This window comes from Macaca nemestrina, chromosome 12 (assembly GCF_043159975.1).
Source record: "Macaca nemestrina isolate mMacNem1 chromosome 12, mMacNem.hap1, whole genome shotgun sequence".
NCBI classification, from domain to species: Eukaryota; Metazoa; Chordata; class Mammalia; order Primates; family Cercopithecidae; genus Macaca; species Macaca nemestrina.
Genome location: NC_092136.1, coordinates 53,000,593 through 53,014,788, shown reverse-complemented (window position 1 = coordinate 53,014,788; position 14,196 = coordinate 53,000,593). Strand labels below are relative to the sequence as shown.

Sequence of the window (14,196 nt, the reverse complement as noted above, 5' to 3'; positions counted from 1 at the left end):
TCCACTAATACTTGGCCTATGAGTCCGGTTCAGCCTTTCAGACCAGCGTAAATGCCACCCCCCGAGAAATTCATTGATCCGAGAGACAGAATAAACTCCTCCAACAGCAGTCTGTTGATTCCTCCATTGCATCAGGTGACATATTTATTCACCTGTTCATTCATGTGTTCACCCATTGACTCACTATTTCCGGCAACCATTCAGTCTTCTTTTTTGGGGAGCAGTTGCCATGTGCTAGGCATTCTGCTGAATGCCAAACATAGAAAAATGACTAGGCTGGGTGAGGTGGTCCACGTGTGTAGTCCCAGCACTTTGGGAAGCTGAGGCAGGAGAATCGCTTGAGGCCCGGAGTTTGAAACGAGCCTGGGCAACATAGTGAGGCCCCGTCTTTACAAAAAACCAAAATAATTAGCTGGGCATGGTAGCATGTGCCTGTAATCTCAACTACTTGCGAGGCTGAGGCAGGAGGATGGCTTGAGCCCTGGAGGCTGAGGCTGCAGTGAGCTGTGATTATGCCACTGTATGTACTCCCAACCTGACTCCAAAAAAAAAAAAAAAAAAAAGAAAAACGACAAAAGGCACAGGCCTAACCCTTAAAGATCTCACAAGCCCTCTAAGGTGAGAGACACATCATTCCTATACGGTGAGTGAGTTCAGTTCATTTGTACTGGCTGGCAAAGGTACTACCTGTAGGAACACAGAGGAGTGGGGAAAGGTCAGGTCAGGCTTCCCAGTGGAGGGGCTTGAAGTCTTGCAGGTATATGTACTTATTTGTCTCCCTGCCAGAGAGGGTGCTTGTTGAGGACAGGGAATGTGGTATCTTTATCTCCATATCCAGTGCTTGGCACATATGGGTGAGGAGACGGAGGTGGGAGGGGCTTTCAGTAAATGCTTTACCACATTAAATTAAAACAGATAATTAGAAAACAGAAACTTTCCCTTTCATGTTTATGAAAAACGTGTTTTTCCATCATGTTTCAGAATCGTTTTAAGGCAGTATGCAAGACTGTAAAATAGCATAAATAGAAGGTGGGAGAAAGAAGGGAGAAAAAGAAGAGGATAGAGGTGAAGACTGAAAGTGGACTTAGGAATGAAACCAAACTTGCTGACCAAAACCACCTCTGAGCGCTCTCCAAGGGGCCTGCCAGTGTGGCTCAGTGTGGCTCAGTGCACTTTGGCGGCTAGTGAGTAAAGGAAAGGCCAATGGCTTGACCACGAGCTAAAAAACACATTGCGTTTTGTTTCCTTAGAACTTTCCTTTGGGATCTTTGTAAAGATCAGTCTGTGTGACATGATGAGCAGCATCTTCCACATCCTTGCAGTCAATCTAGAGACAAATCCCATAGGCTGTTTCTTCTAATAACCCTTCATATGCTGATGGCAGCACATCAAAGCATAATTCAATAAAAGCAAATGTTTTCAGGGCTCCTGGAATAATCTTTCTCTAAAGTAACTGTGGAATCAGAAAGGCCCTGAAACAGGGCAGTTTGGTTTTTTCATTTCTTTATTTTACTTTTTAAAATAATTTTTATTGAAGTCTAACTTACAGAAAAGGGCACACACATCATCAATATTGAGTCCCTTGTGTTTTTCCATTTGAATGTATTGACATCCAGAGCCATTGATCTGCGATCTGCACTAACATGGCGAGAACCTCCTAAGCCTCCCCATGCTGCCTTCCAGTCAGTACTCCCAACCCTAAAGGGTGGTTACTACCCTGACTTCTAATAACATAGCTGATTTTTGTTAATGTTTGAATTTGGTATGAATGGAGGGAGACAGTGTAGTATATATTTGTTTGTATCTATTTTTTTTTCTCAATATTGCATTGGTACAATTCACCCATGTTGTTACTTGTAGTTGTCATTTATTTATATTCTCATTGCTGTCCCATAGAACTTTCTGTGGCTGTGAAATGATTTTTGGCTGTGCTGTATATGACACAGTAGCCGTTAGCCACTTGTAAATATTGAGCTCGTGAGATACGGGTAGTATGACTGGACAACTGAATTTTTAATCTTATTAATTTACATTTAAATTCACAAATGTGTCTAGTGCCTACTGCGTTGGACAGTGCAGCTGTCTATTTTATGAATATGCTACAGTTTTTTGTTTTTTTTAAGACAAGGTGTGTCTCTCCCGGGCCAGAGTGCAGTGGTGTGATCACAGCTCACTGCAGCTTGACTGCCTGGGCTCAGGTGATCCTCCTACTTCAGCCTCTGGGGTAGCTGGGACTACAGGCATGTGCCACCAACACCCAGCTAATTTTTTGTATTTTTATTGTAGAGATGGGGTCTCACTATGTTGCCCAGGCTGCTCTCAACTCCTGTGCTCAAGCAACCCGCCCGCCTCGGCTTCCCAAAATGCTGGGATTGCAGATGTATTCCACAGCGCCCAGCCTGATTATGCTATAGTTTATATGTCCTATTGTTAATAAAAATGTGGCTGTTTCTGTTCTGACTGTTACAAACAATGAAAATATAAACATTCCTATACCCATCTTTTGGTGAACATAAGCATGCATTTCTTTAGCATCTGTACCTGGGATTTGGCATTGCTGAGTCAGAAGGTATGCATATAATCAGTTTTGGTATGTAGATATTACCAAAGAATTTTCCAGAATGATTGTACCAATTTACGCTCTCACCAGTTCTTTGAGAGTTCCATTTACTCCATATCCTTGAAAACCCTTAGTATTAGTCTCTTTATTTTAGCTCTTCTAGTGGCTGGATAGACGTATTACATTGCTTTATGTTTATGGGCCATTTGCTTAGGTTTCGTAACATTAGCTTTTTCCTTTTTTTTCTATTGGGTTGTCTGATTTCTTATTTTTTGGAGTTCCTGTAGGATGAAGGATATGAGTCTCTGTTGAATAAATGTATTGCAAGTATCTACTTTGTGGCGTGCTTTGATTTTCTTAATGGTTCTTTCAAGAAAGCGAGTTCTGAGTTGTGATATGGTCCAGTTTATCATGTTTTTCCCTCCTGATTAGTGCTTTTGTGTTCCTTTAAAGTGATCCTCGACTGCTTTATGGCCCTGTAGGTAATCTGCTAAGTTTTCTTCTAAATTCTTTATTGGTTTTTTACTTTCAGATCTAAAGTCTATTTCAGATGGATTGTAGACTATTGTGTGTGGTGATGTCAATTTTAATTCTTTTTTGTATGGATATCAATCAACCTTGCTCATTTATTGGGAAAAAAATTTCTTTACTCAGGGTAATGCAGTGTCACTTTTGTTACAAATCAAATGAACATATGTGTATGAGTTTGTTTCTAGACTCTGTATTCTGAGCCCTTGGGTTATTTTCTTTATTTTTGTGCCAGTACTATTAATGACTAAGCTTTGCATTGAGGTTTCGTATTGGGCAGTTTAAGTTATTCAACTTTGGTTTTGTTCTTCAGGATTGCACAAGAGCTGCATTTATTCAAGCAGGTTCGTTTTATTTGTTGTTTTATGCTGTCTCACTTTTATCCAGCATCCAAATGTTATTTGACACTGTCCTAGGTTGTAGAGGTCACACACGCTCTGCCTCTGCCCCAGAGGAGTTTTATGATCATGTTTTGGGACTTAGAAATATCCATGTATGATTTGGGTGCGCTATGAGGATCTGTATGCTCAAATCCATTAGAAATGGGTAAAGGCAGATAGACCAGATCTGACAGCCACACAAGAGAAAGTGACAGCCTGATTTCTGATAGTCTAGAGGATGGGAAGGAAAACAATGTGATGAATTGTGGTTTTGGTTTCTTAGGTTGACAGGAAAGAGTTTTTTCCTTTTGGGCATGTTAGAGCCTAGATTTTGGATCCTGATGTGAGTGCTGATGAGATCCACTTGGATCCATTAGATCTTGAGAGCATGGAATGTCAGGAGCTGTGGTTGAAGGACCAGAGCAGGGCTTGGCCTTCGCAGTTCAGCTCTTTAAAATGGCATCTTGATTCAGATTTTCCTTGTTGATTGGCTTATGACTCAATCAGGAGTGAAGTGTGGATTTCCCTATTGCTTCTCTTCCCAACCCCCAGAATGCCTGTCTCAATAATTTAGGATAGATAGGGCATGGCCAGAATGAGAGAAGCATCCAAAGTCATAGAAGCTGGTGGAGAAGGCCCTGGACTATTTTTGCATGCAAAGTAGGGAGGGCCATTTCTGATGCGGCACAATTAGAATTCTGAATCAGCCAGGGGGGTCACATCTGGGCCGGTTGCTGCTGGGACTTGGAGTGAGGCCAGTGCCAACATACCATTTAAGTTGGCTGTCAACAGACTGTGTAACATTGGGTGAGTCTTGCCTGGCCTTTAGTAAGCAGGGTTGACTCCCCAGGCATTTACCCATAGACTTGCCTCTTAGGGAGCCATTTCTAATGGCATAGGACCCATTTCTAGGCATTCCATCAGTCATGCAGCTGAGGGAACTTCTTGAAATGGTGTATATACTTATATTTTATCTTGTATGTTGATGTCTTTTTACTTCTGCTTTTGATTTTTACTTTATGCTCATTGTCATTTAAAATACTGAGCTATAATAATCGGATGGTGAATCTTACCGACTGAGAAAGTGATGTGATCCATAGGTTAGTGGCTAAGGAGTATTGTTTTCCTGGTGTTTTCTTTATTTTTAGTAAGCTTTATGGTTGGTTAGTCTACCCCAAGTGTATGTTCACTCTGCAGGCGTACTGGAATTGGGGAGTTATTCTTAAGGTTTTTTTTTGACTGTTACTCCTGGGAAAAGGCTTACGAGTTTTCCTTTTGAAATACTGACAGCTCCTTACTGCTAACAGATGGGACGTTTGCTCTCTTAAAACAGGAAAGAAGCTTCTGTTTCTGGGTTTGAAATGTGTTTCCCGAGGTTAAGTTGTCCAGTTCCCAGGGTGAGAGCGACTTGGGCTCCGAGTCATGTCCTCTGGCTCACGCTCACTTTGCGCATGCACTGTCTTCGTATCAGGTCTTTGCTTTGGAATGGTCAGATAGGATAGACTGCCTGAAATTGGGGCTGTGGCCTTGTCCTTTTGAAGGAGTCTGCTGATGAAGAACAACAGTGATCAGCTTGACTGGTGGTAGTGACGGGAGAAAGGAAGGGGCAGGATTTCTGTTCTCAATGGCTAACAGATTCATTAAGGGGATGGGGTGGGCGATTACCCTAAAGGCTGGTAATGCAGAGTGGTCCCATCAGAGCTGCATAGCATGAAATCAATCAGAGCTTTTCTTGAGCTGTCACCTGGGCAAGTACTTAGGGCTGATGGAGCGGAGAATTAATCAGGGATTCTCAGGAGGGTAATGCTAAGTCCTCTAATGGGATGCTCAGCATTGGGGCTTGGTGAAGAGATATTGGCTTGTTGATGGGATTCTGTTGACACGGAAGTGATTTTTGAAAACGAGAAGGAGTAATTATCCACTCCTCCCTGCTGAAATTAGAGGGAACCTGTTGGCGTTGGCACCAAGGCTCACTGGCTGCTACTGTCGTCGTGGCAGATGTTGCCTCAATTCTCAGCATCAGCATTCCCATTCCCTGAGAATTCTGCCCTGTCTCTGACAATGACATACTTTCTGTGCTTCCGTCTCTTTTGTGGTTGCCTACAAAATCCAGGCTGCCGATCTTCACCTATATTTTCCTCAGGCCACTTGTTAGCAAGGTTGGCTAGTGTCTTAAATGGTAGGAAAATAATAACACAACCCACTTTACATATGCAAAAGCAATTAACCATTATTAGTGTCTGACATTCCTCTCAGCTGCCCAGAGCGGTGAGTCAGGATCATCACTATTCATTAGGAATTAATTAGACTGTCCTTGATGATGTCACTCACGGACAGAGCTAAGAATTCAGCACTGCCTACATCCTGCTGTCTAGTGAGGGTACAGTGTGTCTGATATTCCCACAGAATGTGCATTCTGTCTGGAAAATTACTCCTAGATTCAATCTCTGTGAAGCATAGGACTTCGGACAATTGATTTAGGTCTCTGAACCTCACAAAGTGGGGATAATACTGAAGGGGGAAGTGCAGCAATTAAATAAGATCCTCCAGGCAGAAACTGCTGGCATTGTGCCTGATACCTAGTTCTGGGAGAAGGCTGAACTTGGATTTGAGGTACCAGTTCACTTTGGAAGTAAAGCATCATTTTTCCCCCCAGTCTTTTTGTTGGAGGGCAGCTTTTCTCCTATGAGAGAAATTTGGACGTTGACTAAGATTATAGTGACCTTCGGACCATCAAATGTTTGGTTGAGTTGTCCACTATAAATATTCCAACCATGTGATTCTCTTTCTAGAAACCCTGAAGTGGTCCTCACTTGTACTGACTTCTCTCTCCTCCTGGGCTGTGAGAAATCTTTTCTCTTAGTGCTCATCCCGTTACCACTGTCTGGGTGCTGCCCTTTGCTCTCCTGCTCACTCAGATTTGCTTTACCATTTGTCACCTTTTCGAATTTCTTCCTTGGCCACCTCCCTGGCTTCTGGTTTTTACACCCTGGCCACTCTGCCTCCCTTATCTCTTTCCCTGTAGCTGTCACCTTTTGGTAATTTTCTTCTCCAGTCATCAAAAGGGAAAGAGAAATGGAGAAGACAAAATTATATATTATCTCAAAAATTACCATTCTCCTCAAAATGAGATTTGCTCATGATAAAAGATTACCTCTTAAAGGACCCAAATCTTACTTGTCCCTCTAACACAGAAGGACTATTAGTTGCCAATAATTGTGATTAAGAAATTGGATCAGCCAGCCAACTCTTCGTTGTTTACACTGTGCCTGGCTTAAAGTCTGTCTCCTTGTGTCCTCCTAATTTGGCGATTTCCTCTGGGTCTCTTACTACTCATTGGAACCTTGGCCAGAGTCAGGAATGTGAAAGTAGCTGAAACACTTCCTTTTCTTGTAGAAACTTTGGGTGATACACTCAGTCATGTTGTTATCAAAGAATATTTGTGTCGTCTGGTTGTTGCTTTGCCTTTTCTTTTTTCTTTTCTTTTCTTTTCTTTTCTTTTCTTTTCTCTTTTCTTTTTTCTTTCCTCTTCATCTCCCTCTCCCTCTCCCTCTCCCTCTCCCTCTCTTCCCCTCTCCTCTTTTCTTTCTTTTTTTTTTTTTTTTGATTCAGAGTCTTGCTCTGTCACTCAGGCTAGAGGGCAGTGGCCCGATCTCGGTTCACTGCTATCTCTGCCTCCCGAGTTCAAGCGAATCTCCTGCCTCAGCCTCCCAAGTAACTGGGATTACAGGCGCCTGCCACCATGCCTGACTAATTTTTGTATTTTTAGTAGAGACGGAGTTTCACTATGTTGGCCAGGCTGGTCTTGAACTCCTGACCTCAGGTGATCTGCCCACTTCGGCCTCCCAAAGTGCTAGGGATTACAGGTGTGAACTGCCGCGCCCGGAGGTTCATTCTTTCTTTCATTGACTATTTATATGTCAGGTATGATACTGGCGCTAGGGACACTGTAAATGTTATATAGTCTCGGCCCTCAGGGAGGGACACTGGGGTGCAAGTGGGAGGAGCAATGACACAAACTGACTCACTAAGTTTTTTTTTTTTTTTTTTACTTTTTTTTTTTTTTGTGATGAAGCCTCGCTTTGTGCCCAGGCTGGAGTGCAGTGGCGCAATCTCAGCTCACTGCAAGCTCCACCTCCTGGATTCACGCCATTCTCCTACCTCGGCCTCCCGAGTAGCTGGGACTACAAGCGCCTGCCACCATGCCTGGCTAATTTTGTTTTTGTGTTTTTAGTAGAGATGAGTTTCATCATGTTAGCCAGGATGGTCTTGATCTCCTAACCTTGTGATCTGCCCGCCTTGGCCTCCCAAAATGCTGGGATTATAGGCGTGAGCCACCGCACCCAGCTGTTTTTTTTAATAGAGACAAGGTTTCACCATGTTGACTAGGCTGGTCTCAAACTCCTGACTCCACCCGCCTCAGCCTCCCAAAGTGCTGGGATTACAGGCCACTGCTTACCAAGTTCTGTTATAGGTAAAGTCTGTGGGATCACATGGTGATGAAGGAATAAGTTGGTTTCCTCCAGGGTTAATGGTGGAAACTGAGGCATACTGGAGCTACAGGTGCTGTGTGGTCCTGGGTTACTCAGGGGGACAGAGCCCTAACTTCATCCCAGCTCTTTTCCTGTGGCCTCATAGAATATTGAGACACTGGCAAAAGCAAGCCATATAGATTTTTTTTTTTTGGTGATCCTTGTGTTCAGTGGCATTTCATTAATTATGAGGATTGCTTAAAATCAACCCTTTTACTTAAGAGCCTTTAAGTAATCTGAAGATGGGTGAGAAACTGACATTATGAGAGACCCACAGGAATTAAGATCAAGGGAGCAGCAAATTCCTGTGTCCTATCTCATCGCTTGTTTGGATAGAGTTGGTGTCAGAGCATCTGCATTGGACCATCTTATCCTGGTCATCCCCCAGGCTTTTATAATAAAATGTGTATTGGTTGAATGCACATGTGATATCTCCACTGTACTCATGTTACTCTTTTTGAAGCCTCAGTAGGTTATGATGAAGGAATTACCCATTTAGGGAATGTGGTTGTTGTGGCAGTTACCAGGATATTTGGATAGTAGTAAGAGTTTGTTTTTGGAGTTTATTAGAGTGCATTTGGGAAAAATTTAAGGAATAAAGGATCTTTCAGAAAAGTGTTTATGATGGAAACTGAGGCACATGGGGGCTACATATTTTTAAAAGTATTTCCGGCTGGGCGCGGTGGCTCACACCTGTAATCCCAGCACTTTAGGAGTCCGAGGCGGGCGGATCATGAGGTCGGGAGTTCGAGACCAGCCTGGCCAACATGGTGAAACCCTGTGTCTACTAAAAAAGACAAAAATTAGCTGAGCGCGGTGGTGCACACCTGTAATCCCAGCTACTCGGGAGGCTGAGGCAGGAGAAGTGCTTGAACCCAGGAGGAGGAGGTTGCAGTGAGCTGAGATTGTGCCACTGCACTCCAGCCTGGGCAATAGAGTGAGACTCCATCTCAAAAAAAAAAAAAAAAAAAATTCCAACAAACAAGACTTTTCTCTTCTCTTTCCTTGAAGGCATTCTGTGGAAAGGGTTACTAACCTGAACCACACTGCCCGTAAGAATCTGAAAGCTGTTGAACCCGTGAATAAATTCAGATTTAGAAGAGTGTTAGAAATAAAGGTGTTGTTACCAATTTACATTTTCTATGCAGTCATTTGAAGACCTTGAAGAAGAGATCCTTTGTAAATCAATTTCCCAAAGTGAACCGTTAGAGGAAGCTCTTTCTTCACCATCCATCACAAGGTACACAACATTGTCTAGAGAGGATGGACTTGGACATAAGCGAATGTCTGTTCATGGTTTTACAGATGACAGAGCGCCTTCACTCATGATCTTACTATCTTTATGGCAACCCTGTGGAATAGAGTCCCTCCATCCCTCAATCATTTTTCTGTATTGGGATGGATTTTGTTATCTGTATTTAACAAATGAAAACCTGAGCTTCTGACAGAGTTATTAGGTTGGCCGCAACAGTAATTGCGGTAGTTTAAGCTCCATGGCTTGAGGGCGAGTAGGTTTGGAACCCAGATCTGTTGGAGTCTTCATAAACTCCCTTCCCTTCCTCTCCCACCTCTTGCCCCAACACTGTGTTCTTTATTTACTGAATTTAGTGAAAGCTGACTCCTTCACTTAAAGGATTTATATGTATGGGGAGGTAAAGATATCAGCTCTGCAGGTACAGACATTGTGTGCATAATTCACTCGTTTAGATTTTAGTGTTGATTATAATCAGTTGCTTATTGCTATAGATTGAGAATCGAGGTAGATTGCATGGCAGTTAGACAATTCCACACATTTTTAGGGTTCTCCTAAAGTGTGGTTGATACTGTCAGAGTCTGTAGATACAAGGCCAGTTTCCAGGATAAGGTGGAGTTTGGACTGGACTGGAAGGAACCTGAGAGATGGAGTGCCAGAGTAGTTATTTTGGTATCCAGTATGGGGAGCTTTTCTCAGCCAGCCGCAGTGTTGTGATAGGAAATTCTCTGCCCATATGTAAAGTCTTCATCTTACTATGGGGTTGTAAAACCAAAGGCCTGTATAACTCTGTGGATTGTGTATCTGGTAGTTTCTGGGGCTGTGTCCTGGCCCATTGCTAGATTAGGTAATTCCATCCTGCTGAACTCTAGTTGACCAAAAATTGCAAGACCTGGACACAGAGGGTCTTTTCCTTTGCAGTAAATGAATAAAAATATGTGAGCATTTAAAACTGGCTCTACTTACTAAGTAGATAGATCAATTAATGCTAGTTAATACTGCATTCCCCCAAATAACCAGGAACTTGTGATTCATACCTACAGAAGTAATGAGAAGATGTTGTCTGCAAGACCCTGCTGCCTGTCAGCTAGAACAGCCTGCCCCTTGTGGAGCAGTTCAAGTAGCAGAAATTTTTTTCTTATGTTGAGTCAGAATGTTCTTTGGAACTTCCCCACAGTGGATCTACATCCTTCCCATGTGACAGACAGCTCTTCAGAGATTGTTTAGTGTCTTAGGACACTAAGTGTGCAGTTATGAATCAGAAGAATCTTCCCATCTTTGGGCTGTGGGCTGAGGCTAAAAATGATAGAATTTAATAGGAATAAATATAAACTCCTGCTTTTAGCTCTGACACCAGTTGCACAAAAGTCAGGATTCAGGGGCAACCTCTGAGGGGCATGAGCTTAGAAGTTTAATGGAAAGTAAGTCCACCTCTGAGTGCCATTTATTGGGGGCCATAACATGCATTCATGTGGTGGGCGGAGGGATGATGGTTTCTAGTCTGGAAGACAATTAGGATCCTGGGGGCTGCTCCTGTCATACCTAAATGGGTGTCTTAGGAGAGATTTGCTCCCCCGAAGGATGGGGTATACTCTCAAGGAATGGATGTGTAGATGTTAACCAGGAGATGGGGTTTCGCCTGATAAATGGAAGAATTTCAACTTGTCAGTATGAAGTGGGGTAGTACTGAGAAGATAATGCGTTCCCTGCTGTTGGTGGTGTTCAAGGGTAGACTGTGACCAGTTGAGTAGATTTTGAGGGGACTTCAAGCACTGAATGGGCGTAGTTGGTATGTTTTGGTCTGGAGACTCTGGGGCTTACAGTTATATGAGAATGTTCTTTTTAGGCAATTGAAGGTCCCTCAGTCCCTTCACCTATCCCCTGGGTCCCATTCCCTGCCATCCTGACTGAGCACTGGGCATACCTATTATTTATCTTAAAGTGCGGCTCCTTGGAGTAAATTCATACTGTTGTGAACTGCCCAGAGCTCAAGGACTGGCCTGTGGTTTTGTACGTGTGTGTTGTTTTGGTCTGTTTTTGTCTTTTTGTTTGTTTGTTTTTTGGCGGGTAGGGTGGAGAGGAAGAAGGTGGGCTAGCCACTGCTCAAAGAATTCCTTCTTATTCTCATAATTTATTTAATAAACTACTTTGGAGCTAGAACAGACTCTAGAGTATAGTTCAGTTTGAATTTTATAAGACTCTTGGATCCTAACAAAAATGGTAATAGTTGGAATTCAAAAGGCCCACACTGTAGGCATCGTCAGGTTCATCCGGAGGTCAATCACAAAATGCTTTCTTGTGGCATAATTTATACCTTCACATTTGGCAATTTTGAAAGTCCTGTGTAAATGTACATATATTGGTAAGAGGCAGTAAATATTTTGCTGGCAAGTTCTTTGAATGATGGCTCAGTAGCAGCATTTAAAGGCAGACAACCAGAGGGTTTTTGTGTGTGTGTGTGTGTGTGTGTGTGTGTGTTTAATCCAGGTGCTGCCAGGTCTACAAAGCTGGAAGGGAAGAAGCCAAAAGTGCCCACTAGTTATAGTTATACCATTAATTGTATAATATTCATGTGTCTCAGAGTTTCTGCACCTAGCATCTGTTGATATACACAGGTCGGGGAGGACAGGGGCACAGGATACAGTTGGGAGAGAGCGGGGAAGAAGACAGGTTGCTTGCTGTCAGGGAACGGCCCTGGAACAGGGAGCAGTCCCTGGTGCCAGGTGGGACCACCAGCACCTGCTTCCCTCCTGGGTGTCCGTATGTAATACTGCCTGGACTTGATGGGGTGAGAAGGGGGGGAACTGTGGCCACATGAAGCCCTCCCTACTCAGGCCCTCGGCCTCCTCTTTTCGATCAAGCCTTTCTCCCCCAATTTTGGAAGGCCTTTCAATGAATGATCCTGTGCCTTTTCAACAAAGGAATATTGATATGTTAGTGTGCCAGACAGTAGGGAGCACTGGATGAGATCATTTTCACATTGGTGTTATGCCAGTTTGACATTTGTTTGGAAAGCTTATCCCTTTATGACCATAGGTTATATGCATACTTTGAGGGGAATAGATCTTTGGGAGGTTTTCTTTTTGGTACTATAATCTTCAGTGCTACAGAAAAAAAAATGAAATACTCCCCCACAGTTTTCATGTGATCAGGAGTTCAGCATAGGCTACGACAGGGAGTGCTCCATGTCAATAGAGAATATTTCCATAGATGTGCTAGGCACTTGTGATAGATGTTGCAGGGAAGTCAGGACTGGGGACAGCTTGGTCCCTGCTTCAAGGTTACAGTCTAGGAGCTGAGAGAGGCAAAGTGGCCTGATTCTACAAGGTAAAAGCCTCAGAGATAAATGACATAGGTCCAGATCAGTCGGCGTTGCTGTCTCGGTAGAATGAGTATGTGTGATACCAAAATAATCTTCCTCTTTCCCTCCTTGATCCTGCCACCATCTTGTATCTTGATGATCTCATATTGGGATAGTGAAACTAACAGTTTCCAAGTTATAATGCCAGTTGCCATGGTGAAGTGGACATTTTAAAAACTTTATTTTCTTATAAATAACTTGTTCTGCTTTGGAGATTTGATGATCATTTAGCATAGTGCCCCTGGTAGATAGTGGGCACTCAGTAAATGGTTTTTGTATGAATCACTGCAAACTTGGAACTCCGAGTGAGTACTATTCTTCCATATAAATTTCCTCTTGACTGTGAAGATTATCCAGCTTCTGCCCACTGTTGCATTTCCGTGTGGGTGCTTAACATGATACTTAGATAGTAAAGCCACTTGGATCTCAAAATTCCGTATTCTCCACTAGGAGTTCTCCAAGCAAAGCTGGTGACTGAACCAAAATCTCAGAAATCACCACTAAAGAACTTAACCATGTAACACAAAACTACCTGTACCCCCAAAACGACTGAAATAATAAAATGAAATAAAAAAAGCTGGTGACTGAAGAATTTGCACTAGAGCTAGCAAGAGCATTATGTTTGTGGTTACCACATCCTTACACTGTTTTTTGTTTTCTCTTCTAGGTTTATTTTCTTGAAAAGGCTCCAGGCTTCGGCTTGGAAAATCCCACCGCCAAAATTGAGCCCAGCAGCTGGAGCGGCAGCGAGAGCCCTGCCGAAAACATGGAAAGGATGAGTGACTCTGCAGATAAGCCAATTGACAATGATGCAGAAGGGGTCTGGAGCCCTGACATTGAGCAAAGCTTTCAGGAGGCCCTGGCTATCTATCCGCCATGTGGGAGGAGAAAAATCATCTTATCAGACGAAGGCAAAATGTATGGTAAGTGGCCTGGAACACTCCTTTGAAATACTACAACCTGCTGTTGTGGTAGGGGATAGATTGTAGCTGGTCTTCCAGCAAGAGCCATTCATTGTATGGGGTTGAATGATATTTGTAGAATTTTAGTGGGTCATCCAAAAGGACTAACCCTCAACGAAAAAGGAGAGTCAATAAAGGACCTTTGGGAAATCACCCCCTGGGCTTTTCTTCTTCTTCTACATGTGTAGCAGCATTACGTCAGAAGCTCTAGGGGTCCAGGCAGGAGCATAAATAGTTGCAATGGCATGTACAGACACCAGATGGTGGGGAGGAGGTCTTTGGAACGCAGACCAGATCGCAAGGAAGCACTGCCGCTTACCTCTAGATAACTGATGCCACTAGGAATGGGGGCCTGGTGCTGCCGAATCCTTTGATTGCCCCCCAGCCTCCTTGAAGAAGAGCCAGCCCTCTAGATGCTTATATGAAGTCTACTCTTTTTAAAAAGCCAGCATTTTTTTTAAAGCAACTCTGTACAGGCCAGAGAAAGCATGTGCATGGGCTTGATCAGCCTCTGAACCACCAATTTGCTGCTTTGCTGCCAGTTTACAGTTGAATGATCAGGCAAGGCATTAGCACCCCTGTCACTCTCACCATCGCCCCTGCTTTGGGGGTTGCCTTGAA

At 43.3% G+C, this 14,196-nt stretch overlaps 1 protein-coding gene across 11 annotated transcripts in view; it reads left to right on the top strand.

Annotated features, from left to right (window-relative positions):
* The window catches only part of LOC105486900 (TEA domain transcription factor 1), a 271,293-nt gene that overhangs the window by 77,966 nt on the left and 179,131 nt on the right, over positions 1-14,196 (top strand). For all 11 annotated transcript variants that reach the window (XM_011750012.2, XM_071075087.1, XM_011750016.3 and 8 more), the window contains one exon: positions 13,281-13,536. In XM_011750012.2, the coding sequence (XP_011748314.1) occupies positions 13,380-13,536 (157 nt within the window). In that variant the 5' untranslated portion in view covers positions 13,281-13,379. The remainder of the gene's footprint in view (positions 1-13,280; positions 13,537-14,196) is intronic.